Raw genomic sequence first — 24,966 nt, forward strand, 5'->3', positions numbered from 1 at the left:
AGGTGGGATCTTACCAATATAAAATTGCAGGAGCACAAACTGAAATATGGGAAATCCCAAGTAAATATAAAGAAAAGGCTTTTGTTACTGTGAGGGTGTTTGAACGCTGGGACAGGTTGCTCACAGGGAGTCTCCATGCTTGGAGATGTGCAAAACCCAGTGATGCCCCAGGCAACTGGCTGTAACTGATCTGCACTGAGCTCAGGGTTTGGACCAGGCAATCTCTAGAGCTCATCCGGAATCAACCTCAACCATCCTGTGGTTCTGCTTGCACTCATTGCTGCACTGCATTTCATACAGAGATGTCAGTCACCGTTTGCATAAGTTTTTTGACTTTCCTGTTTGTATTCTTATATTTTCTTCATGCACTGTTTTGATTTTGTTGTTATCTGCCTAAAGAAACGTTTTTCTTTGCCTGTGTGTGCATTACAAAATATTCTCAGGAAATGTCTTTGACCACAGTGAAGTGGATGGAACTGCCTGACCCTGCCAACGCATTTGTAGCTGAAATTATTCCCTTTTGCTCCAACAATTGTCATTCCTTCCGAGCTGCATGTGACAGAGGCAGTTGTACCAGGAAAATTTTGTGATTTCTGCTCATTTTTTTTAAGGAATGCTAGTTTTTGATGCAGCTTTGAGTATTCATGTCCTTGTGCACATGAACCAGCCCTGCAATCCCTTGTCTTTTGGCTAGAGAAACTCTGCAGAGTGAAGTTTTTTGGTAACAAGAGCTTGTGGCCCCACAGGGCCATGAGAGGACTCTCCTGGCAGGCAGAAGTGCACTGATTCTGCAGTTGCTGAATGGTCACCTGGAGCCTGTGGCAGGCATTTTACGTTATTTTTTATGTGTAGTTCAATATGAAATAAAGAATGCACTAGAGCTTAACAAATGCGTACTAAATATCACCAGTTGTGGTAAGAGGAAGAAGTATAATGTGGCTTCATCAGAAACTGTAGATTAAGTTGCTGATACAAACTATAGAGTCTTTGTTCCTTAAAGGGTCACCAAACTTAAATGTGTTGTGATGCAGCTGAGTGATACAGGATAAGAACCAAGATTAGCTCAGTCAACAAAGTAAATTCTTGTTTCAGAATGGCTCCATTGCTGATGAATATGATGTTGACCTACTTGGAAATCTAATCTGCCACTTACCTCCAGCTTTTCTACATGGCAGAATGTCCCTGAAGGCAATGGCAACAGCCCTTCATCAATTCAAACTCTGCCGACAGCTCAGCCACGAGCAGAAGACTGAAATTAAATACAAGCTCCTCAAGTTATATGGGTAAGGTACTAGGTATAGTACCTTGCTTCTGCTGACAGTTAAGGCAGTGCTCTCTGTTCACGAGAATGACATTTCTGTTTACTTGTGTAATGTGATAACTGCAGAACAAACTACAGCCCAAGGGACACCCTGGATAAGTTAAATCCTGGAGGAAAAAAGAGAGAAAGCATAATGGTTGAGGAAGGGCAGGCAGTAAGAATCTCTGGTGTGGTAAGAGCTAGGGGTTACTGGTGAAGTATGGCACAGGGAGCTGAAGAATTCTCACACTTGTGCACTGGTTTTAGAAGAAAAAGATGACTGCAGGCACCTGTGGCAACTGAAGAGAGCCAGAGGAAGAAGCAGGGGGATATCTTGAAGCAACAGAGGAGAGAGTGTGTTAGATATCGTTAATGACTCAGATTAGGAGGCTGGTTTGAACTACATTGCTATATCAGTCATGTAAAATGCAAAGCTGTCCTCTGGCAAGAATGTAAAGTTTCTCTTTTGCATGCTCTCTTAGAGATATCTTGCTTCTGAAGGCTAAGACTAACCACTTAGTTTCTAAGCATCCCTTTAGTCCCAAAGACTGTCACTGGGTGCTTCCAGTAGTTTTAGTTGCTCATTCAGCTTCCTCCTAGTTGTCAGGATTTTTCTGGTGATGTTGTCGCTGTATTTTCCAACAGATGCCGTCCCTGCATCCATCTTGATACAGATTCATTTGAATGAATGAAGAATGTGCTCAATAATACTTCATTTTATTATTAATATAATAAACGTCTAGTCAAATGTTCTCGTAGCAGGGCAATAAATGCAACAAAGTTTTCTAAGAGAACACAGACTTCTAACAAGCTGGTTACACTGCTGCATTCTGCAGAATTTTCCACGCTGAAAATTATTTATCCAAGTGCTGTCTTAAGTTAACCCCCAAACAGGTTGGCTAACATTTGTCAGTTTTGTGTCAAACAGCCCAAATAAGCACTGTGCTAAGCAACATATATTTTGAAACACCCTGCGTCACTCAGAACTGAACTTCTTATATATTCGTCTGAATAATTTAGCATGTTATTTCAGGAGGTATAGTACCTATCATGGAAAGGATTTCTAAAACAGAAATGGCTTAGGTGTCATTAGACCTGGCTCTCCAAAGTGTTAGAGCTGCCTTCATCTACTCTTGGATCTTACAGATGAAGGAGATAGCTCTGACAGCTGAACAGGGAGCTAATAAGGTACTTATTTAATTTTTCAGTGTCATCACCTGTTTCTTATTTCTGTCCCTTCATTTTGAAAAGATTGAGTTACTTTCCTGATTTGCTTAGTGAATTTGATCTCTATAGAATGAGAGGGAAACTGTCCACTTTTCCTAGGTGTTCATGGGCCTGTTTTTCGGAAATGTTGAACACCCCAGCTCCCATTTTCATCAGGGAAAGCTACAGTTGCCCAACAGCAATGAAAAAAGTGCATGTAAACATGCAAATGGTTCAGTATTGCAATATATTTTTTGTTTGTTGTTTTGATTTCATTTTGTTTTAACTTAGAGAAGCAAGCACTTGCAAGTGTTGCCTGCCTGACTATTAGCCAAGGTGATCCTTAGGATGAGGTATTTGGAAAAAGGATGGTTTCAGTTTTGGTTATGATGATTCTTATTTGGGTTCCATTTAGCAGAATATTATTGCAGTATGAATCTGATAGAAAATGGAAAATTTTAATTGCTCTGAGAAGAACTGTTTCTCCTTGCTTGGATGCTGTAATGCTAAGAATGTTACGAACACTGAGGAAGAAAGAGGGGAAAGCAGTGTTTGAAGGCTTTCTCTGTATGTCCTGAGAGTTCCACTAATGCTCCACATATCTGAGAGATGAGAAAATGCAGTCTGATGTTATAGAATCATAGAATGGTTTAAGTTGGAAGGGACCTTTATGATCATCCAGTTCCAACCTCCCTGCTATAGGCAGGGATACCTCCCCCAGACCAGGTTGCTCAATATGCATGAATCATCACACTGGTGTAGGATCATCTGTCTTCGCTAGATGATGCAGTATAAGAAAAACTCTGAAATTTCAGTGTAATTTTGATTGCAAGCATTCTTCATTAATAAAATTTTCAAAAATATTTTTTCAGCTCTCCAAAGAACTGGACAGCTGAAACAACATTAGATGTTGGACCATTCATAGCTCAGCTGTCAAAAGGAGAATTAAATGTCCTTGCTGAAAAGGTATGTTCTTATTTTAACGTTTAAATGTATTAAAGATTATGTTTGAATTTGAGTTTATGAATGCTAGAACAGCCTAGATGACGTAACCTGAATGTTAAACTAGGTAAAAGATTATTTTGGTAAGTAACCATGCTTTTATCCACTTACATGTTTTTGACTTCATCAGAATTTCTCAGGCTTCTTCTCTATTGTAGGCAATTATTCGCACATATACAGTGATAATTGCACATTGTCATGTAGAAAAAAATAAGCTGTGTTTAAAATTATGCAGACACAAATATTTTTAGAACTGTTTTTTGTGTAGCATTATTTCCCCCATTCCTCTGCCTTTCAACTAGAAAAGTTATGTTTCTTATCCTGTAATAACGGGCTCATGTTGATCAGATCAGCATTTACTCCAATGGCCCTTTGCCCAAGGGCCAGTTTAGCACACATAACAACAACTAATAGCCTCAGCATTGTGTGTTGTAGTTTCTTTGCCATCCTTAGTTCATATAATCTTAGAACTTTCTATGTATAAGGGTAAACTATACTGGAATGAGGAATTTGTTATTCTGCAGAAATACGTGAGCACGGGCATCAACGTTTTCTCAGGAATTAATGCTTATAACTGACAAATAGAACAGGACTCATAACTGAAAGGGAAGTGTCCAGCAGGGTAGAGAAGAGATACCAAAGCATCACAAAACCCTAAAGAAGATGCTGAATTTTTATATTTATTTGACAAATTTGAAACAAAGAAAATAAGGTATTTTCCATGCTGCACATTACAGACAGAGGAGTTTGTTGCTACACAGTCAGCAGTCAGGCTGCACAGATGTCGCCAGAATCTGAGAGGGCATGGTAGAGGGGGAATCTCTCAGAATTTACTTTGGTTTTAGTATTTTTTTCCTTAAACACCTGCTGTTAACCTTTCAGTTAACCTTGCTAAACATCTGCATAAAGAGGAAGGAGGCTGAGCTGTTGCTAACCTCCATTTTGCTGAGGTCTGCACAAATTTCTCTCCAAAATTATTTCTTTTAAAAAAGGGAAAGATGTCTTTTTTTTTTTTTTTTCCTTTTGAAGTTTCCAGATATCATTTTGCAAATAGCAAAGACAATTGGACCACTTTCTTCAGCTGAAGAGCTTCTATCAACTGTATTTGAATCTGTCTTCAATGCCACTGCCAACATGGAACCACATCTTACCACACCAGGTGAGTTTTACCTGGTGTCTGTGCAGTGTCAAAGTGCCAGATTTGCAGTTCAAACTGACTTTTTGTTTTGCCTTGATCATCATATGCATTCCAAGGACAATGAAAATGAAAGCACTCAGTAGTTTAACAGTTTATTTGCATAAATGGTGAGTCTTTGCTCTGTTGCCCATAGTCACTTGATGCACTGACCAATTGCTGAAACACTTGATTTTAGTACTGCATTGCAAGGTTCAGTATCTCTTGGAATGTTTGTACTTACACTAAAGAAAAGATTATTTGAATTGTTTTTTTTGTTGTTTTTTACCTTTTTTTTTTTCTTTTTTTTTGGCTTCTTTGTAATCTAAATGAAGCTCCTTGAATTAATAGCTGTGGAGGTGACAAGTTACTGTTGTGCCAAAAGATTACACACAGTTAATCCTTTGCCAGACATGAGCATATGTTGACTCAGCTGTTCTGAAATCTAACATTGGTTGTGGCACTCTGTTTTGTTATAATCTAAAATTTATTAACAATCGATCTGCTAGAATCTCTGGTGACAAATGGATCATTTTCCTTGTAGGAGGTTCATACTTTGACTATATTCTGTTACAACAATTCCTTCCCATAATTCACCCAGGCAGAATTTTTAGCCCATGTCATCTTGTGCTCTGGAGAACGACCTTGCTGTTGGGGAAGCTAAGCACTGATTAGCACTTCGCATCCAGCAGTTTCAGGGAGGCTGGTACTGACTGCCTTTGAGAACCTACCCATCAGTTCTGCCCAACGGTGTGAGTCCAAGCTCTCACCAGGCCCCTGTGCCTCCATGGAAATCCTCCCAGTTATATAGCAGCAACTCTGGATGATGGCTGTGACATTCCTTACAATTCTGTATTCATAGACAGGAGATAGTATTCTACAGAGCTGTATTTTTGCATGGGCTGAAGAAAAACGTGACCTCTATTGAGCAGAGGAATCATTACAAATTATCATGCTCTAAAAAAGCAGGATCAAGCTGATAGAGTATCAGAGTCCAGCTATGTGGATCAAATTCAGTCTTCTCTGAAGTAGTTAACTATCAAATCATTAATTATTAAGACACTTATGTCCTTACAGATGTTTCTCTAGAACTTGATCACGACACCACCAATCCCAAATACTCTAATCAAGCTCATGTCCAGTACAGTTGCAGAGCTGTCTCATCTGCATTGTAAGGCCAATTTAAACCTGCCAGTGAAGCTTATGGCCTTTGTCAAAAGATAACAGGGTTCCAAGGCTGCTCACTCTGCGCTCAAGAGTGTGCTGGTGCAACTGGGAATGGGCCTGGAAGATGGAAAATGAAGGAATTGTTTGTGCTGGTCCAGCAAGAAATATTTCTGCTCTTCAAGCATGGTGTTGAAGTTCTGTTGCCAAGCATAATCTCCACACAGCTCACATTATAGTTTCAGTAAGGAATGAAGTTTTAGGGATGGTTTCTAAATTACTAAAAAATGCAGTGTTAGAAGAATGGCTCAAGGATAACATGGATGCTCTGTGTGATGCCATCCTGCTATTTAACATCTCCTACTGGTTGTGAGCAAATAGTAATAACAGTAATAATTGCTAGTGACAGTTCATACATCTGTGCCTATACCAAGGGAAAAACAAAGGTGACGCTTAAGGCAAATTGGAGGATATGAGGCAAAATTCAGTAATTGTATATCTGAGATGCTACCAGAAAGCAGCAGCAGTAGTGGAAAAAGAATTCAGGTTGCTTAACTCACAGCACTGAGATGTTATAATATGTTATCTATGTAATATGTTCTTCATCAAACTAAATATAATTATGTAGAGCAGAAGAAAGAATGAAGAAGCATCAGATACAGGAAGCAAAGCCAGGACTCTAATTAGTATTTCCCTCTGTAACTGTGCCAATATATCTGGTGCATTGCAAATAATAAAATCAATGTTTTGTTTTTCCAAGAACAAAAAATCAAGGTTTTCATACTTGGGGAAAGGAATTGTACTGGACAGTATTTACATGAGAAAAGCTGACCTTTTGCAGAAGGGGAAAGTGAAACAATGGAGCTTCACAGGAGGGCACGGACAGGGAGAGCAGAATGTCAGCTGGTACAGTGCATACTGAACAACGTTTTCGTTTGCTCAACAGATTCAGTCTTTTCAATGTTCTACCCACTACTGCAGCTTCCTTTGATGCAAATAAATCCCTCCTCTGCCTGCTTTCAGAGTACAAATCTACTTTATACATCCTCACTTCAATTTATTTATTTGGGGGAGCTTAGCTCTAATGCAGCATCTGTGGAATTCCTGCATTTTACTGGTAATGGCCATATAATCTCTACATGTCTTCAGGTTTGGTTTAGATAATCGTTTAATAAGGTTTTCCTAAATTAGTGCCAGGAGCGAGAGAGCAGTAAGCAAGCACTTAGGACTCTAATTTCTGTTTTCCATCAAAATGAGAGGTAGATTACACCAAGAAAGACCAGGATTTTTAAAACACACAGTGGAAAATCTCTCATTTGATCGTGCATGGGGCCGGAAGTTGCCCATAAATCAGATCTTTAAATGCAGGTCATCTGTCCAAACAGTTCTGCTGTAAGTGAGACACTCTCTCTCGTTCCTGACATTTTAACAACTCGCTTGATATGGAGAAGAAGCACCATGCTTCTGTGACACATCCAGTTGCTGTCTCCACCTTGTTTAAATGTCAGGCAAGTTTTACAAGCTGTATATCTCTGTCAGGGTACTTCAGCATGAAGGGATCTCTTGTGTCCGACAGTTTCCTGCTGAACTGGATTCAGAAACAAACTGGTTGAATGTAGAGGAGTTCATTCAGCTGTGATCTATAAATACATTTTAATTTTTCTAAGCAGCAATGGAGCTGGATGGAGACTTCCACTGAGGCCATCTCCGTGATCTGAGTTTGATTCCTTTAGGCAGCTGGTCTTAAAAAAAACTTAGAAGATCTCGGCTGCTCTCAGCATTGTGTGCCTTCAGATTTTCATTTTATTGTAGCATCCTGTATTTTAACAGTTCTGAAATACACACTACTTTTCTTTTCCAGCCTGCACTGCCTTTGAAAGACAAAGAATGTAGTTGAATCTCACAAATTAGGCAAATTATAGTTTTATATCCAAGATATCAATGATGCAAATATTTAAGGAAATTATTTAATTGTGAGATAATTAATATTACATTGGTTGCAGTTAATTTGTAGTCCATAAGCCTCTTAATTCTTAAATCTTCCTAGTCAATTTCTTTATTTTGGTCTCTTTGAAAAATACTCCTACTATTTGACTTCTTTTTTTTTTTCCTCAGATTGCCTGGGAATCAGAGCCCCTTCTTCAGATGAAATTATTAAGTTAGCAGAAGCAAATGTCTATTGGTCAGCTCAGGAACTGAAATGCATGGATGCAGCAACTTTTGACAAAAATGTGGAACTTCTTGGGACTGTCTCTGGTTTTAACAACTCCCAACTTATGGCCTTGAAGGAAAAAGCCAAGCAGGTAACTATTTTGTATGTAAAAGAAAATTTAATCCATAATTTATCTTTCTGCTATTGAACTATGCAGTTCTAAAGTAACTGTGCTATGATGATGTCCCTACTGCTTCAGGAATATCTGTTGCTCATTAGAAGAATAACATGAGAGGATTATTGCTTTGTTTTAGAGTCAAGAGGCCAGTTGTTTTGAGCTACTGGCTGCAGTTTTGCTTTTCAATGTCTTTTCAGTTGCTTGCTTCTCACTTTTCTTTTATAAATGAAAAAAACTGCAGTCTGTACTGTAGGTTGTTGGTTAGCCTGGTGAGAATTCAGCTGAGAGCGTTCAAACGTCTATGTCCATGTTAAATACAGTTTACAGTGTAATAAAACCAAACTGACTGAAAGAGAGGATACTTTGGTGGTAAGCAACAGGTCTCTGCTCTGGGCCTTGGACATGTGTGGTGCCAGTGGAGTGTGCCAGAGCACAGGACAGGGCTGGGTGCTGCCAGCACTGTACCCTGTGTCAGCCAGCAGTGTGTGGGCTCTGTGCAGTGCTGACTTGGTTAGCTGTGGGCTCCTAGAAGCCAGACCTCACCCACCGCTGAGACTGGTGATGCATTCCTCCTGGAGGTCACCTGCTTTTTCTGCTTGCTGGTATTGTTCCAAAATAGACTTATGTTTCAGCCAGGAAAAGCCTTAGGATGCAGTCATACCTATTGTTTTGGCTTCAGAAGAAGGAGAGATGAAGAGGTTAGCATGCCTAGGCTGTCTTCAGCTTCATGTCACCAGTATCTGATGGAAGTTGTCTCCTCTCTGCCTCCATCTCTCCCTGGCTAGCTTTTCTTGAATCCCATTCTGTCAAAGTGATACAATGTTTTAGAAGTCATTTTTAGGTTCCACTGGGTTGTTATGACAGAACAAGGTTAGGAAGAGTCTACAAGTGCAGTTAGCTGCAAGTAGGACAAGTGCAGATGCTTGGAGGTCTGAAGACTGTGCCAAAGTGAGCCTGGACAGCATCTTTGTACAGTGGCAGTTGCAGCCAAAGCAGTGGAGTTTTGGGTAGATAATCCAAAAGTGTAGTTTCTAGCAAGGCAGCACATCTTTAAAACTCCCAAATTACAGGTGTGTGAAGAGTAGGGGCACTAGCCAGGTGTCTGACTAACTCTGCAGCTGTGTCTCTGCTGTGACAGGACAACAGCTCACTGCATCAAATACATTTGTCCGTCTGCCTCCCTCTGTCAACACGGAGGCATGTGGGTGGGGAAAGGAAAAATAAAAATAATTTTAGAGGAAAATAAAATTAATGCTCATCTGAGATGGTAGAAACTGAACTATTTTACAGAGTGCAGCATAACAGTGTGATTACAGAGTGTTATCTGCTCTAGAGAAATTGTCAACAAGGTTGATATGCTCCTGTATTCAACTCAAAGATGCACAGATCTGTAGTGCTCTGAATTTTGTATATTTGGTCTTTGTGAGTACTGGTGAGACAGACTGCTCCTAAACAAGGACAGACTCTATCTATTAATCTGTCAGATGCAACATGCTATTACACTCAACACCAAGCATGAGAAATCAGTACAGGCAAAGGAACTACAGCTCTTTGAAATTATTTGTAGAAGATGCTGTTATATTATTAACTAAAGAGCATCTATGATTAAAGGTTTGATTAAGCCAGATTTAATTTCTCCTAAATTGATTTATTTCCTCTAAAATAAACTGCATTCCACTCATGGCCACAAACGAATTCAAAAATTCTAGTTATCAGATTGGGTCTTAATGGAAATAAGCAGCTTAACTCACTTGGAAGTGGAAGGTCTCCCGGCTCTGTGATAGTAACAGATGTATGGTTTTGTAGTCTCTAGGTGAATGAGGACAAAGGAGAGGTTCAGTTTTCATATACCGTGTTATTTATACCATTATGTCTGAGATTGCTTTAGCACGGATAATGCTATTTATGAAGCTGCTCAGATTCTGTATTTTATGACCTAGATCAGGAAGCAGGCACGCAACATTTTTAACTGTATGTGTTTCATGTATCTCTTAAGTTAGAGAACTTATGAGCATTAACACTGAGGTAATGCTTTTTGCTGTGTCTTTTCTTTGGAGAAGACTGAAATTTCCCAGACTTGGGCTAATTTCTGTTTCTTTATGACACTGTAAAACTGACATAGAAGATCTAGTGGATACTCAGGGTCTGGCAAAGGCTGTCTTAAAAAAATCCTTACCCTGAGAGCCGAAGTTGAGACAGAACACCTCGACAGTCCTGGGGCATCTCCACAGTGTGTGTGGTGACACAATGAGCACACAGCCCCCAACTCTGAGGGAGAGTATCTTATTCCAGAGATCTGGCCCTTTGTGTTCTGTGAGTTGTACAGCAAACACCAGCTCTCTGAAAATGGAAAAAATATTTGTATGGAGTGGTCAGCTTAGCCCAGGCATGTGCTTTTACATTCATTTCTCTATATGGAGTTGTTCGCACAGTCTCATATGAGAAAACTCTCCTGTGCTGACTGACATCATGCAAAGATGCTCAGGTATCTGAGACCTTTCAAGGGAATTCTTTTTTTTTTTTTTCCCCAACATATAGCTGTCTTGTTTACATTACTTCTGTCAGCCAAAACCCACTGTCTTTTCTCCACAAAGGCAATTGGCCACATCCTAAGAGATACTGACCACTGACTCCCATCTTCTGTAATTCCCAACTAAATGCAGTCAGTAGTTCTGAGGTCTGCAGGTTTAGCTCTTGATGGCCATTCATTATTCCTTATTCAGGAAGATCTTTTCCTGAAATTACAACTTTCTTGGGGCTGGTCTGTGACAGCTTTTGAATCTGTACTGTAACAAGTAAAGCTCGAAGAGGAACTCATCAATATAAGTACATTGATTTTGATATTTTAGATAAACTAACCATTATTACTTCAGTACCTACCTTCACAATATCCAATCTCTGCCTTTTGTATGTGAAGAAACATATATCAGGAATTGGGACTTTTAAAAGGAAGTGTTTCAGGAATGGTGTACCTGAAGATTCACAATGATCTAACAGATGTTTTAAATCAATGAATCTGTTCAATAGGTTTGGGGGTCGCTGCTAGGCTGGAAGAGCTACCATATTGTTTCTCTGGGGCGTATAGCACTAGCACTTACTGAAAATGAAATTGAAGAGCTAGATTTACATTCAATTGACACCATTTCTGTCCTCAGTCAACAAGCAGAATGGACTCTTGCCCAGGTAAGCATGTTACTGAATTTACCACTGAATATATCCTTTGGGATTAAAGTCCTGGGATTGCCTAGGAAACCAATACAGCAACCCCTACCACTGCCTGCTGGTTGCCTTCAGCTGAGGCCACCACAAATAAGAGCTGGTAGGTCAGCACTGATATCACCCTGGCCAGTGAGATGGCCAAGAGGATGTCAATCACTATTAATTGTAATAACTGTGGTCAAACAGTATAATTTCTGATGGTGAAGTATTCCTTAGCTCTTGCCCATCAAGTAATAAAAGAGGTCAGCAGCTCCTCTCACACTGGTCCCTGAAGAGATGCTGCTGGTGGAAGATGCAGGCCTTTCCTCACTGAGAGTAATCACTGAAGAGGTAGTGTACACCCCAGCCCTAGCATTCACTGCCCTGGAAACCTAAGTTGATAGCAAGTATGCCATTTGGATGCTATGTTCCTTTCATCTTCCTTTCTTTGAATAGCTGCTGATTACATCAAGAGATTTTCATACTAAATTGAGACAAAGTGACAGTTAAATAAGGCAAGACAATCTGATATTAGAAAACCTAAATAATTCAGATTAATCCCATTAATTAATTTGCATTTCTTTCTAGCAATTTAACTGAATTTGGCAGTTCTGTCAGGCACTTCAGTGCCCATTTCTTGTAGGGAAGTAGTCACTTGTGAACAAGAGAAGACATACCGAATTCTTTTAACTTGCTTGCATTTGGGAAATGGCTGTATAAATGCTCTGCTTAAGTGCCTCAAATAGGTGGTGCCAGTGCTCCTTCTGAAGGCCATGACAGAATCCTATTAATTACATTGGAAGGCTCAGGATTATATAGCTTCCAGTAAGAATTTGGGCTGCTGGTAACAAAATCTTCAATTATATTTACTCCATTCACACCTTTTATCTTCTTATTTCTGCAGGTAAGATCTATTTTGCAAAGTTTTCTAGAAGATTCTGGGCAAACAATGAGTACACTAAAAAGCTTTGATTTAGTTGGATTGGGAGCTATTCTCTGTGCTCTGAACTCCACAGAAATCATGTCCATAAGGACTGCTGAATTCAGGTATTGGATTTGAATCATAACAGAATTGTTAGTATCTCTATTGATAAAATGCAAACTTGTTTTCCTGGAAGATTTACAGAGCCTAAAGGGCACTTTTTGTTTGCATTCTAAATGCTTTAAGAAAGGCAGTAGCTGTTACAGAAAGCATACAGTGGCTGTTTAAAATACAGTCATTTTAAATTTCCTCTGCCATTTATATCCCACCACTCAAGTAATGCATTCAGAGACCTTGCAACCTACTGTAGGGAACCTGCTTTAGCAGGGGGCTGGATTAGATGATATCCAGAGGTCCCTTCCAAACTCGTGAAACCTGGGTTTTTGCTCCAAACATTAAACATTAAACTTGCAACGCCTGTACGTGTATTTTAACTCAGAAATGGGTTTACATTCTTGCTACTGCAGACTATATTCCAGGCTCTTTTAGTACTGCATGCAATTGCAGCATTTCACGTTAACCTTGTCTTTTGCAGTGCTGCTGTTGCAAGAATTGGCCTCTTGCTGTGTAGCACCCCTGTTCTGAGGCAGTTTAAGAAGATAACAGAGTCTGTGTTTGGAACTGCAACCAGCTGGAATGGCTCTGTGTTACAGGAAATTGGTGCTATAGCAGGTAACAAATTTCAGACTGCAGATGGTGATAGTTGTGAGGCAATGTTATTAAGTGTTGAGTGAAAGGTTTGTGTGGCAGTGTGTTTTTCTAGACTGGCAAAACGAATTTTTTCCAGAGAGGAGTCACCTGCTGGGATGGGCAGTCAGCAATTTCTTAGCACTAAGGAAAAGTTTGTGGTAGTCTCCATAAGGTACCTCCTGCTGCACTTTTTTTAAAGCCTTCCAATCATTTCACTTAATGCTCCCTAAATCTTTCTGTTTTAGAAGAGGCTATGAAGAAGCATTCTCTAATGACACTGCTTATGACTACATAGATTTTTATCATATCTCCCCTCAACTGTCTCTTCTACAAACACAAGAGTTGTTCAGTGGTCCTTCATTGCTCCATACCAATGGCTAAGGACTTGTAATGTTTGAACGCAATGTAAGAAACAACAAAATTAAGAACGAGTGTTCCTCAATGAAACATATGGAAGAAATATATTTATTAGATATTTTGCACAAGTGTTACCCTAAAAGTCAATCTAATAAAAAAAAACTGTATTACCTTTTCAGGTGGTTTGAATGAGGATGAATTAAAGGCCTTTGATAAAAACCTGATGCCATATTTCCAGCCAATAGCAATAAGGAGTATACCTGCTGAAATTTTCCAAGTAAGAGCTTTATTAGTGAAGAAGTAATTGAATTTTTATTGTTTTAACTCTGGTATAAATAAACTGCAGCACTGGTTTGGGGTTTCAGTAAGAATTTTTTCTACGGCTTGAGAGACAGTCAGGGATCTAAAACATTAACTTTGAACTGTGTTATCTGTACTTGTGATGAGCATTAAATATGTTAAGCAAGCTTTGTTTTTTCCTCAGAATGCATATCAGAGAAAAAGCAAAGACCTGAGGTCAGAATGCACAGAAGGGACTCTCTTTCTTTTCACACTGTATTCAGATCTGAGTTTTCTTCTCTGTTTATTAACATTTGCAGAGATGCTATCACAACTACAGATTTCTGTGCTGACTTAGGTAAGAGCCTTTTTATTATCCTGAAATCTGGCAACATTTCCCTGTGTTAGCTCTGAGGAACAGATTGTACAAGCAGATACAGATCAGAAAGGAATTACATCTAATTACAACCATTCTGAATGTGGACCAAAAATTAGAACGTGGATCTTGAGGTCATTGGCCCAGATTTTATTTGACTCAGTGACAAGATTAATATTCTGCCTAGTCTGGTCTCTTTCAGATGCTCAGTCAAATGATGTATTTATGGCCAGATGAGCTAAACAGATAGTTAACTGTGTCAGGATCCATAAATGAGAATAACTCCTTGAACAATTACTGTTTTGCACAGTACCACTGACAGTTTAGATAAGCTTGAGATGTTCTTAGCCAAACTGTCTGGAAAGCAGGCGAAGGTGAAGGTCTATGACATCCTACAGAATTTCTTGTGAAGAGCATACTTTCTTGCTAGTAAGAGTAATGATAATACAAAAAGTGCTTAAAAAACAACAGGGGATCTTCCCAGAACATTTTGCTGTATTTGAAAGACTCAAAGCATAATTTGTTTACATAGCTTTTATGCTATTTTAGAGCTACATACGTTATTCAGATTTTGATTTTTGAAAAACTACATTGTATAATGGACCTCAATTTAGTTCAAAAGTGGCTCATCTCAGCATTTCTGGATGACAGGCATTTATGAGGTTTTTGAGGTTTAAAGGAGCATATCGTTTGCTAGACAATGAGAAATTAGGAAGGGTTTGTTCTGTGGTCTGACCTACCTGGAAGGGAAAAATATAATCCCTTGTAAAGTGGAACCTGGATGCAGAACTGTTGCTGCAGAGATGGCATGTTGTGCAGGAATGCTGCAATTCCTGGGACTGTAGATTGTTAGCTGGAATCGAAGCCATCCAGCATGGATGTAATTTCTGTGTAACATAATTACTATAAGATTATGATTTCCATATTCATTTTTAAACACAAACTTCAGTATGTCCAAACTTGGAGGATTTGCAGTCTAAAAGAGGAAACAAGGATGAGAATAAAATATTTTATTTTTCAACTCACGCTTTCCATGCTGATATCTCCAATCAAGATTTAAGTATAGATGAAGAGAGGCTGCTTGGGAGCAGAAAAGGAAATACATGAAAACACAAGAAGAGGCACAAATGGCACACAGTGTCATTTGTCTTTGCACAAGTCAGAAAAATGACTGGAAAATGAAACTCCTTTTACATATTGAAGCAGTGTCCAATATAGTGTTATCAAAGAAAGCTTCTCAAGCTGTTACAGCCAAGCAGCAAATGGCCAGTGAAATAAATTAACAAAGCTTTATTGAGTTTTGCTAAAGAAATACAATGTTGAAGGCTATTTCTCCTCATTTCTTACCTGTCTGTAATTGGCAGTCTAAATGATTTTTTCTGGCTTTTTCACTCCCAGGCATTGTCACCAGAACAAATAGCAAACCTGGGCCCTGAAAATGCTGCTATGGTTACAGAATTGCAGCGTGAGCATCTGAGTGCATCACAGCTCCAGAGCCTTCAGCTGGCACTGGATGGAGCCAGGACCAACAGCCGGGAGGCACCCACCACAGCTTGCGTACCGCTGTCGAGACGACCTCCAGCTCCAGGTGGTGAGTACAGCCACTTCCCAATTCTGCTTAGAGGGGAAGGTGCTGGTGCACCAGTGCAACGTGCATCTGAGCACCCACCAGGATCACACCCGTATTGCGAAGAAGGGCCAGAGTGAATTTTGTAATCACTTTTTTAACTCCTACCACCAATCATGTGCCTGACCAAGAGGAATTACAAGGACGTTTCTGGATTTACCCACAGAATAATGAAGGAATACTGTCAGTTGGCTAGTGGATGACACTGTGCTAAGCCTAGCTTGTGTAAAACGTAGGCTGAAACAGTGAGCTTTCCCCAGTCCTTCTTTCTCATACTCTTTGCCTTAAAAGTTTAGAGCGGGGCCCTGGTTGGCTGAGCTGTAATTGGGAAGGAGGTAGCACTGGGGCAGATCAGCACCCTTATCCAAACTGGATCTAAGTCCCTGCTTTCCCCTGCTGTTCCCATCCTGTTTGGAAAGAAAGCCTAGGCTCCAGTGGTTTAACTTATTACTTCTTCGTATTGCAAATTATACTGGGCAAGTTATGCTGGTGAGTATATATGGATGTTTTACAGTTAGTGATAGTTCACATACAGTCAAGCCAGCGTTGAGAAATTATCACTATCAGACAGCAAATATTATTCCTTCCACTGCTACAAGCAAGAGATGAGATGTTGAAGAAAAGAGAGGAATGCTGAGGTGCTAAAAGAGGAGTAAGGGGGACTAAATAGCTACCATGCTCTTGCTGAAATTAATGCAGACCTTACTGGAAGCAGCTGACCTGTGCTGTCAGCCCACATCTCTCATGCGCCTGGTACAATTTTCCTGTAGATATGCCACAGGGAGGAGCTTCCTGGGCAAAGATCACCTGAGTTCTTGAGTTTCTCATTCATTATTCCTGCTATACCCATTATTCCATACTACCCCTATGAAATGTTTCTCTTTGGAGCCATGCATGGAAGTTGACCATTCCATGTTGTCATCTTTTGAGCTGCTAAATGTAAATAGGAGAACTGAAATGCTGTAATTTGCTACACCTCTTTGGGCTGGCTTAGGTAGGATGGCACTAGTCTGAAGTATGTTGTGACAGTAAAGCATAAAGCATTCTGCTTTTCAGGTGCTCCCTGTCTGAGCAGCTTCAGCATCTGGTTGTGTGCTTTGTTCACACTTGCACGTGCCTTTCTGAATCCATGAATGTTAAGCTTATGGTAAGTTATGTTTTTGGAGGGATCTTTATAAGAGAGACTTGTATCACATGTAACAGTAATAATGGCGTAGCAGTAACATGGGAGGGTGAAGGACTGAGACCCCCTTTCTGCTTTGAAAATGGAGGTAGCAATTTCTGATTAACTTATTTGTATTGCAGAGATGTCTTGTAACTCTGTTAGCCTATCTCAGACTGTAATCAAGAGTAAAGCACCTTATCTTATCTTTACTATAAGGCCAGCCTTAGCAAAAGTATGTTTAAAATTCCATGTAACACCAATCAATTTGTGTGTTTTTTTAGAGCATGTTGTTGGTATTAATCTGTATTTTGCTTGTTCCAGTCCACTGATAAGATTTTATTCCACAAGTGCTGTGATAACCTCCAGCTGAATGAATTTTGCCATTAAATTTTATTGAATTTTATAATTTTAACATAATAAGATTTAACAAGAGCACTGATGGGCTTAGGTTAAAAATGCCAGTTAAGCAAACTAAATGCTCTAGTATTCCATTCAGTGTTTAAGGCAAATCAAGGTATGTCAAGAAATATTCTTCTTTGTTTTTTGATTTTTAGTGTTCTGGAGGTTATGAAAAAGAGGTGCTGAAGATCTGCAGCTTAGCACAAATAGCAGAATGAAGAGGTGCTCAGATGCCTGAGTGTAACCTGGTTAATTTCTTAAAAGCAACACCTTCATCTGGCATCATGATGTGAAGTATCTCCTTTCCTTTACCATTAACAAGTAAGATGGAATCCTTCCAAATACTTCAGAACACATTTCAAAATTGCAAATGCCTTATATGAGAAAGTTAATGAAAGATAAGCTTATATGTTAGAGAGGAGCCTGAATGACACAGAGGATGGACAACTGATGTATTTTATCCCAGTCCTTTTTATTCTGGTTTATTTGGTCATACTATTTTAATCCATCTGTTGCATTTTCTTCATATAGTTTGTAGCCTCAGGACAGAGGCTCTGTCTGTGTGACATATTAGAAGCCACGCTAAAAGCTACTGCTGTTGCAATAAAATAATTTCATTTCTGGGACAATAGTTTAAATCCTGCTCAGCTAAGAAGTAGTCGTGTGATTTTATTTAAGCATTTTTAATAAATGTATTCCCCACAGCTGCATTTATACAACATGGAATTGTTACCACAGAGGGCAGTGCAATACTGTTTATATTTGATGTGACAAAATGCACCATGGAAAGCTTATTATTTTCATCACAAGATGACCCTCCGCTTTGGTCAGGGTAGAAGGATACTGCTAGAAACTGAAAGAGATAACTGTTCACTGGGACTGTGTACTACTAGGACTGTCAATCCAGCACTTTCCACAAGGTTTGTAATAATTTATCATAACTATAAATCACATACAGTTTGTATGTCTGATGCCTTTCATGTCAGATCTAAGTATTTTAAACTATGGAAAAACAGATAAATTAAAAATTTCCTGCATGTAAATATATATTTTTGTGTTCATCAGCATGGTCTTATGCCAAGAATTCATGGTCCCATTTTCCATTTTGCCATTGCAGAAGTCCTTATTATGGAATTTAAAAAAGGCACTGATCAGTCTTAAAAGTTCAGCTTCTCCATTTAGGGCTGTGCTATAGTAAATGTCTTTCAGACTTTTATTTGTATTTCTTTACGGGAAACATCAAATCTAGCTTCTTTGCACTGAAAGCAGATTTGAAAAGTTGCTACAGTTGGGGAAGGGATAGGAATAAGGCAGGAGAGAAGCAGCTGCAGCTTCTTGCTGGGGAAAGGTGAGCTTTTGCTGTTGATGGGAGTAACAGCTCCCACCACAGTCCCAGATGGTTTGTAACTCCTACAGCAGCAGCAGCAGGAGCCAACCTGATTTTCAGGACTCTGTTATTGGCAAAGGAAGCAGTGAGAGCATTGCCATTTTCACCCCTTCTTGTTCCATCCTGCCCTTTAGCAATCTGCTGCTTTAGGAACTGCCTTTGCCTGTCTCTAACCCTAGAAAATGTGACATGATATTGAAACAATACTACATGCATTGCATTTTATGAGCAAATAACTACTATTGCTGCAAGTTGCCTTGCAACTTTTTCTGTAGCAGTAATGGTAAAATATCAGCTTTTTCCCCACTGCATTTTCTTTTCTGCATGTAAACAGTAGATTGTGGTCTTTCTTTAAATAGAAATAAATCCCAGCAAATACATGTGAGCACCCACTAAAACAAAAAATGCTTTGATGGATCAAGCGCATTATACTTATCTGTATTCTCATCTTAAAAAGTCCTGCCTCACTGAAATGTGAAGGCACTAAGAGGTTGTTTGGTTTCCATAAATTACTTGACTTGAATTTTGTGTACACTTCTGTGAAGATGCAGGAGAAATATTGTCAAAGTCAAGAAGAGACAGCATTTCCAGTTCACTGTGAAAGTCAGATACATGACTGTGCTATACCAAGTGCTTCAAAAATCCATATGAGCTGAAAATAATCTTCTGGCAATGTACCTGGGAGTGATTCTGTCTGCAGTTATGTGAGTCAAGAGTTCAGCTTTTAATTGGAGCGGGAATGAGCTCTTTGTTTTGTGCCATCTGTGCTGTAATTTCTTTCAAGCACAAGAGCTTTTGAATAGCTGAACTCCTTGATTATTTATTAATTTTATTAATAATTGTGTTAATATCTTCGTTGATTTACATTTGGTCAAAGGCTTATCTATTTCTCATAAGAGTAGTGTAGAAAATGTAAATGCAGAGTTCCCACTGGATTTTCAATTTGCTTCATGATGAGAGGAGAAGTCCTCTTTGGTTTGTGTGACCATGTGAGAGCATCTCAGATGATGAGTATTGTAGAAATATAATTTTAATTCTGCCAGTGTACCTCTTATGAAGGTCAAAGATGAAAAATTTCATTCTGCTAAAACTGTGCATGATATGCCTATCTCTAAATTCTTGAAAATTAACTTCTGTGAGGAGAGCACATGGGGAAGAGAGAGATTTGGAAAGCTCAGCATGTAGTCTGCTCTCTGTGTATGTAATCCGTTGTCCATTCACAATCTGGCATGCTTCCATTGCTAATGAGAAACTGAAACACATACTCTCCTTTTTACTCCTCTAAACCTCAGACTCCTTTAATGCAGACCTACTATGATGTGATATTGCTAGGCATAATCACCTGTCACCTTTGCCTATGTGTATTATACACAAAAGGCCTACTTCACTGGCATTTGTTCATGGGAAAGATGTCTCACACTTCCCCTCTTTTCACACCACCAAGGTTTTGGGAAGAATATGCTTCAGGAAGATGTTTTTATAAAGTTTTCTTTCATTCTAAAAGGAATGTTGCTGATTGTTTTAGATGTGGGCAACATTTGTTTAAACCCTTAAGTTCTAATGTTAAGTTGTAATATTAAGTTCTAACATGTATATCTGAGAACAGCACAAAATACAGACTCTAGTGCAGAAATCTGCTCTTGAGTACATGTCATGACACTCTAGTTTTCTGCACATTGTGAGAACTGCAGCTCTCCTCTCCACTTCATCCTACTCTGATGTTTGCTAGGCACTGCTGTACGTACTGCAGGATATACATCCAATTGCTGACAGTTTGACCTAACTCTTGCATAGGCCGGGTTCTTCTCAGTGTTGTAAACTATGTGACAAGTGGCCCTGTCCAGCAGTATGTCAGTGCAGCATTTGTTTAATTCATCTGATGGGATGTAAGATGGTTAAGGGGTCATTAGACAACACAAAAATACTCTGTCAGCTCATTATATAAGGGCCTAACACCTTTATATTCAGAATCATTAGAAAAGAAAAAGGGGCTACTAGTTCTGGATCACTGAGGGAAGAAAATATCCATGCTACCTGGTACTGAAGAAATCCCATGTTTCTGATTTCTTATACTCAGGGATTTAAAGGTAACAACTACCCATTCACAGCATCTGAAAAATGTCCCTGTAAAGCTGGCACTATGGCTGTCATTAGTTTTTGTACAGTATGTGGAATGTATGACTCCTCGTGATCTCAATCTGTCACATCTGTGCTAACCAACACACTCTTTTAAATATATATATATATATATACTTCCTTAATTTTAAATTTAAGAAGCCCTTTATGTCTTTGTATAATCTGCTCAAATACTCCAGAGGCAGTTATGCACTGCATCATGGCAGATTTAGTTTATCATTTGACTGCTGTGCCTGTCCTGGGATCATCACCACCCAGTTTGTAACATAGCTTTCAGTCCCATCCTGTTTGACTGGGGTCTTGTTAGCAATCCCATTCTATCTCCCCATCTTGAAGCAGATGTGGCCATGCCTTCCAGGTGTGCCAGCTGAAATGTGTGGGGATATGGGAGAGATCCCACTAACTCAAAGAACTCTTGTTTCACAACTCAGGAATAAGCAAGGAATTAACCATTACTTGAAGTGAGTCACATGAATAGATAATTCCATAGCACTGACCACAGGGTATTTTGGCTCTTACCATGTTGTGGTAGTTGTAAATTATAATTTGAAGAATCATAACTCATTCAATGAAGTACCTCAATTCCCTTATGATTGGCCCAAATAACCTTTTCTTTTCCCCCCAAAACCCTGATATTCTAGGCTGATATGCAAGTGTAAGCAATGAAATCTCTTTATCTCAGTGAAAATGTTTTTGATAAGTATGTGTTTTATTTGTTTTTTAGGAAGACTGTAGATACATGGGCCTAGTATCTCAAGAGAGCTAAGAACCTTATTTTACTCCCTTATAGTCCTTGATTAGTAAGATACTTCCTCCTGTGTCATATGGTGTAACACATCCACATGGACTGCTTGATCCACTACTGTTGAGGTCAGGGCTCTGTCTTCCCTCCCTAGTACAACAGGAAGGAGACTGGGTAGAAAAGAAAAGTCTGCAAAGAATACACACAAACTCTTAATGAAAATTAAATTTCTCTTACCCCCAGAAATCTGAAATCACTCCTCAGAAAGAATATTTTGTGCATTGTTATACAGCATGTTTTAAAAAGACCAAACTTTTCAAACAAATTAATGTACCATTCAAGTACCTCTTTTCATATATTTTGATAAAGTGTTTGGTCCATTATGAGACTTTATCTAATCAGTTCCTAAACAGAGAAATTAGGAGACTAGTTCAAATACTCTGCCAGTCCTTGTCTCTACTAGGACCTGGAGCAGTTCTTTACCAGACAATATTTTTGTCAAAATTAACATCTTGTTTATTCTACCCACAAGTATACAGTCTGGAAATGCATTACATTTTTTTCTGCTCAGAGTACCAGTTAGCCAATGCCCATCTGTCTGTTCCTGCCCTTTGCTGTTCAGCATCATTCTGCTTCTCTGGTCCGGATTAATAAGGATTTTCTTGCCCTCATGATACAAGAACACATGTCATGCTCAGATTTTGCAATTCAAGTGACTATACATTGCAGTTTTAAGTGGAGAAATTATGTACAGTGGATTTCTAGCTTTGCTGGCAACTAAGTAACATTTATTTTCTAAAATTTTAGCTGGTATTAATTACTCTAATAGCATCTCACTTAGGATCCGAAATCTTCTCTTTGGAGGACGAAAAGAAGAGACAACCAGAAATCCTAGAGGAGAAATATGACAATTAGAGAATGGTGTTTTCTTCTGGTAATCTTTTCTCCAAGAAGTGTTAACCATTGTATAAAAAGGAACTGTACAAACAATAGGCATTGCTATAGTCAAAATCATGTGTTGGTTTAATGCAGAAGATAAAGCTGCCCTAGGTCATCTCTAACCAGAGCCTGACATATTTTGATATTTAATCAGATGTCAGAAAACAGCTCAGACCACAAACAAGCTCTGGATATATCCTGTATGAACTGAGAAAATTATTATTTATTCTCATCATGATATCGTTGATGCCATTGCTTTTGAAAGAGGCAAATCATTTATATAATTGTTTCCATAACTTGTATTAATTTTCTGTGCAATAAGTACATTCCACTTTTTCAAGAAAGACACCCTCTTTTCAGTCTCTATAAAATGATTGTTAAGATTATGCAATTTATTTCTGTACTGGGCCCTTTTCAAGATGAGAAGGTCATTGTTTTAGAAATCCGAGTTATATTCAGGAAGAGATCCAAGGAAGAATGTAGCATATATGTAAGCTACAGGAGAATATGCAGCATAATGTGATGTCTATCAGTATCTGAGGCAGTGTCCACTGAAATCCATGGACAGCTTCACCAGCATCCTGTTCCTGAGACCATCAAGAACCATGATGAGACCATAGCCTTTCAGCTGGCTACGAAATGTGCAGTCAGTCCACTAACTGCCAATGCCCAGGACAGCATATTTATAGCAGGTAATATTTCATGCTCTATTATGTCTTTCTAAGAGAAGATACGTTTATGATTGAAGTGTTTTTAATTCTTCAAACCAGAACAGAGTGAAGGTGCGATGCTGTACAGCCTCCCTCTTTCAAGAGACACTGATTTCAGGCAGTATGAACTTCAGTACCTTGCTGTATCCTATGACAATCTTTATCCACTTCTGCAGTGCCCTTTGCATCACCTGAGTACCCTGAGCTCTGACACCAGCGTGCCTTTGAAAAGCACAGGTTCTCCAGTATACTATCAGATGTGCTTCTCACCTTCCACTTTTTTCATTGATAAGGCAAGTGAAATGTCAGAAGCCTGGGGCTTCAGTTGAGGGCTGAGGAAAGGTGAGAATTGTTTCAAGCACCAGAGAAAGCTGAGCTTGCCGTGGGGGTAGCAAGCCTGTTCCATGCTGCCAGGGAGTTCTGCTTCCTGTCAGCTGTAGGGAAATATCCAGGGACAGCATGACTTCCTTTTGCAGCTCCTCAGCTGAGGAGGTACTGGAACCAGAAAGTGAAGAGGTATGCCAGGTCTGCAGACAAGGGGACAACATGTCTCTTGTTTGAGGGTACTTTTCTGATCAGAGCTGAGGCTGAAATGTATAGGGCCTTCTCTTCATGGGGAGTGGAAAAGACCTGTTAACTTTTACATTTTCATTTCAAATGCTTGTAGCTTTGCTTTTAGTTACTCTAAAAGGAGTAATATGCTCTCTTGAATGCCCTGAACAACTGAAGAACTTGTCAGAGGAAAGAAAGTAAAAGAGTTAGCTTATTATTGATTCAAGTTTATCATGGCTTTACCCATTTGGTAATACTGTTGAAAGGAGAGGTTTGTAGACCTTTCAAAGAAATAGAGAAAACAAACCTGTGAAGAGGGGAATGAAAGCAAACTAGAAAATAAAAAAATGCATATCTAAGAAGCTCAAGTAGAAAAAGAAACCCCAACAAAAACATTCAGAGAAGGATTAAAACTAAGCAAGTATTTTTCCTAATTCTTTAAGGGTCTTTCTCATATCTGCCCTTTTTTCAGCTAACTGCAGTCTCTGGTACAACAAAGGGGCTGTCATATTAGCTAACATGACGGCCCTGTGGGCAAAGCTTGTGGCCAGGCTGGTCCTGCCTGTGGCCTGCCTCACATTGCCAACACAGGGAGCTGTGTACGCAGGCCTGTGCAGCATAGAGGTGCTGCCAGCTCTGGTGGGAAGCTGCGGCCCTGGAAGTTTTGTGCAGCCCTTACACAGCGTGGTTCTGTAAAAACATTCCCTCGTACAGGGTCTGTAGTAATGGTCTTAGCTTTCTTTGTTATTCTGATTTTAATACAGACATCACTGTAGTATTTTCAGAGGAGATCTGTCTTTGGGCTGGATGCTTGATGGCAATATCCTCCTTCAGCAGGGTGAATGTGAGCCAGCAGTGTGCCCACGTGGCCAAGAAGGCCAAAGGCATCCTGGCTTGTATCAGAAATAATATGGCCAGCGGGAGCAGAATGTGATTGTCCCTCTGTACTCAGCAATGGTGAGGATGCACCTCAAGTGCTGTGCTCAGTTTTGGGCTCCTCACTACAAGACACTGATAGAAGGTGTTCAGAGAAGGACAGTGAAGCTGTGAAGGATCTGGAAAACAAAACTTACAGGGAATGGCTGAGGGAATTGGGATGGTTTATTCTGGAGGAGGCTCAGGGGAGACCTTATGGCTTTTTGCAACTCCCTGAAGAGAGGCTGTGGTGAGATGGGGGTCAGCCTCTGCTCCCAGGTAACAGCAATAGGACAAGGAAGAACAGGCTTAAGTTGCACCAGGGGAGGTTGAGGT

The 24,966-nt window shown here is 39.5% G+C and overlaps 1 protein-coding gene across 1 annotated transcript in view; it reads left to right on the forward strand.

Moving 5' to 3' along the window:
- OTOA (otoancorin) overlaps positions 1–21,059 on the forward strand; it is a 39,374-nt gene extending 18,315 nt beyond the window's left edge. The window contains exons 20-30 of the mRNA XM_085237620.1: positions 1,093–1,283; positions 3,379–3,472; positions 4,538–4,667; positions 7,962–8,149; positions 11,204–11,359; positions 12,279–12,421; positions 12,892–13,028; positions 13,583–13,680; positions 15,457–15,649; positions 16,742–16,832; positions 17,405–21,059. Of these exons, the coding sequence (XP_085093746.1) occupies positions 1,093–1,283; positions 3,379–3,472; positions 4,538–4,667; positions 7,962–8,149; positions 11,204–11,359; positions 12,279–12,421; positions 12,892–13,028; positions 13,583–13,680; positions 15,457–15,649; positions 16,742–16,818 (1,407 nt within the window). The 3' untranslated portion in view covers positions 16,819–16,832; positions 17,405–21,059. The remainder of the gene's footprint in view (positions 1–1,092; positions 1,284–3,378; positions 3,473–4,537; positions 4,668–7,961; positions 8,150–11,203; positions 11,360–12,278; positions 12,422–12,891; positions 13,029–13,582; positions 13,681–15,456; positions 15,650–16,741; positions 16,833–17,404) is intronic.
- The last annotated feature ends 3,907 nt before the right edge of the window (positions 21,060–24,966 follow it).

The sequence above is a fragment of the Meleagris gallopavo genome, chromosome 16 (assembly GCF_905368555.1).
Source record: "Meleagris gallopavo chromosome 16, MGAL_WU_HG_1.1, whole genome shotgun sequence".
NCBI classification, from domain to species: Eukaryota; Metazoa; Chordata; class Aves; order Galliformes; family Phasianidae; genus Meleagris; species Meleagris gallopavo.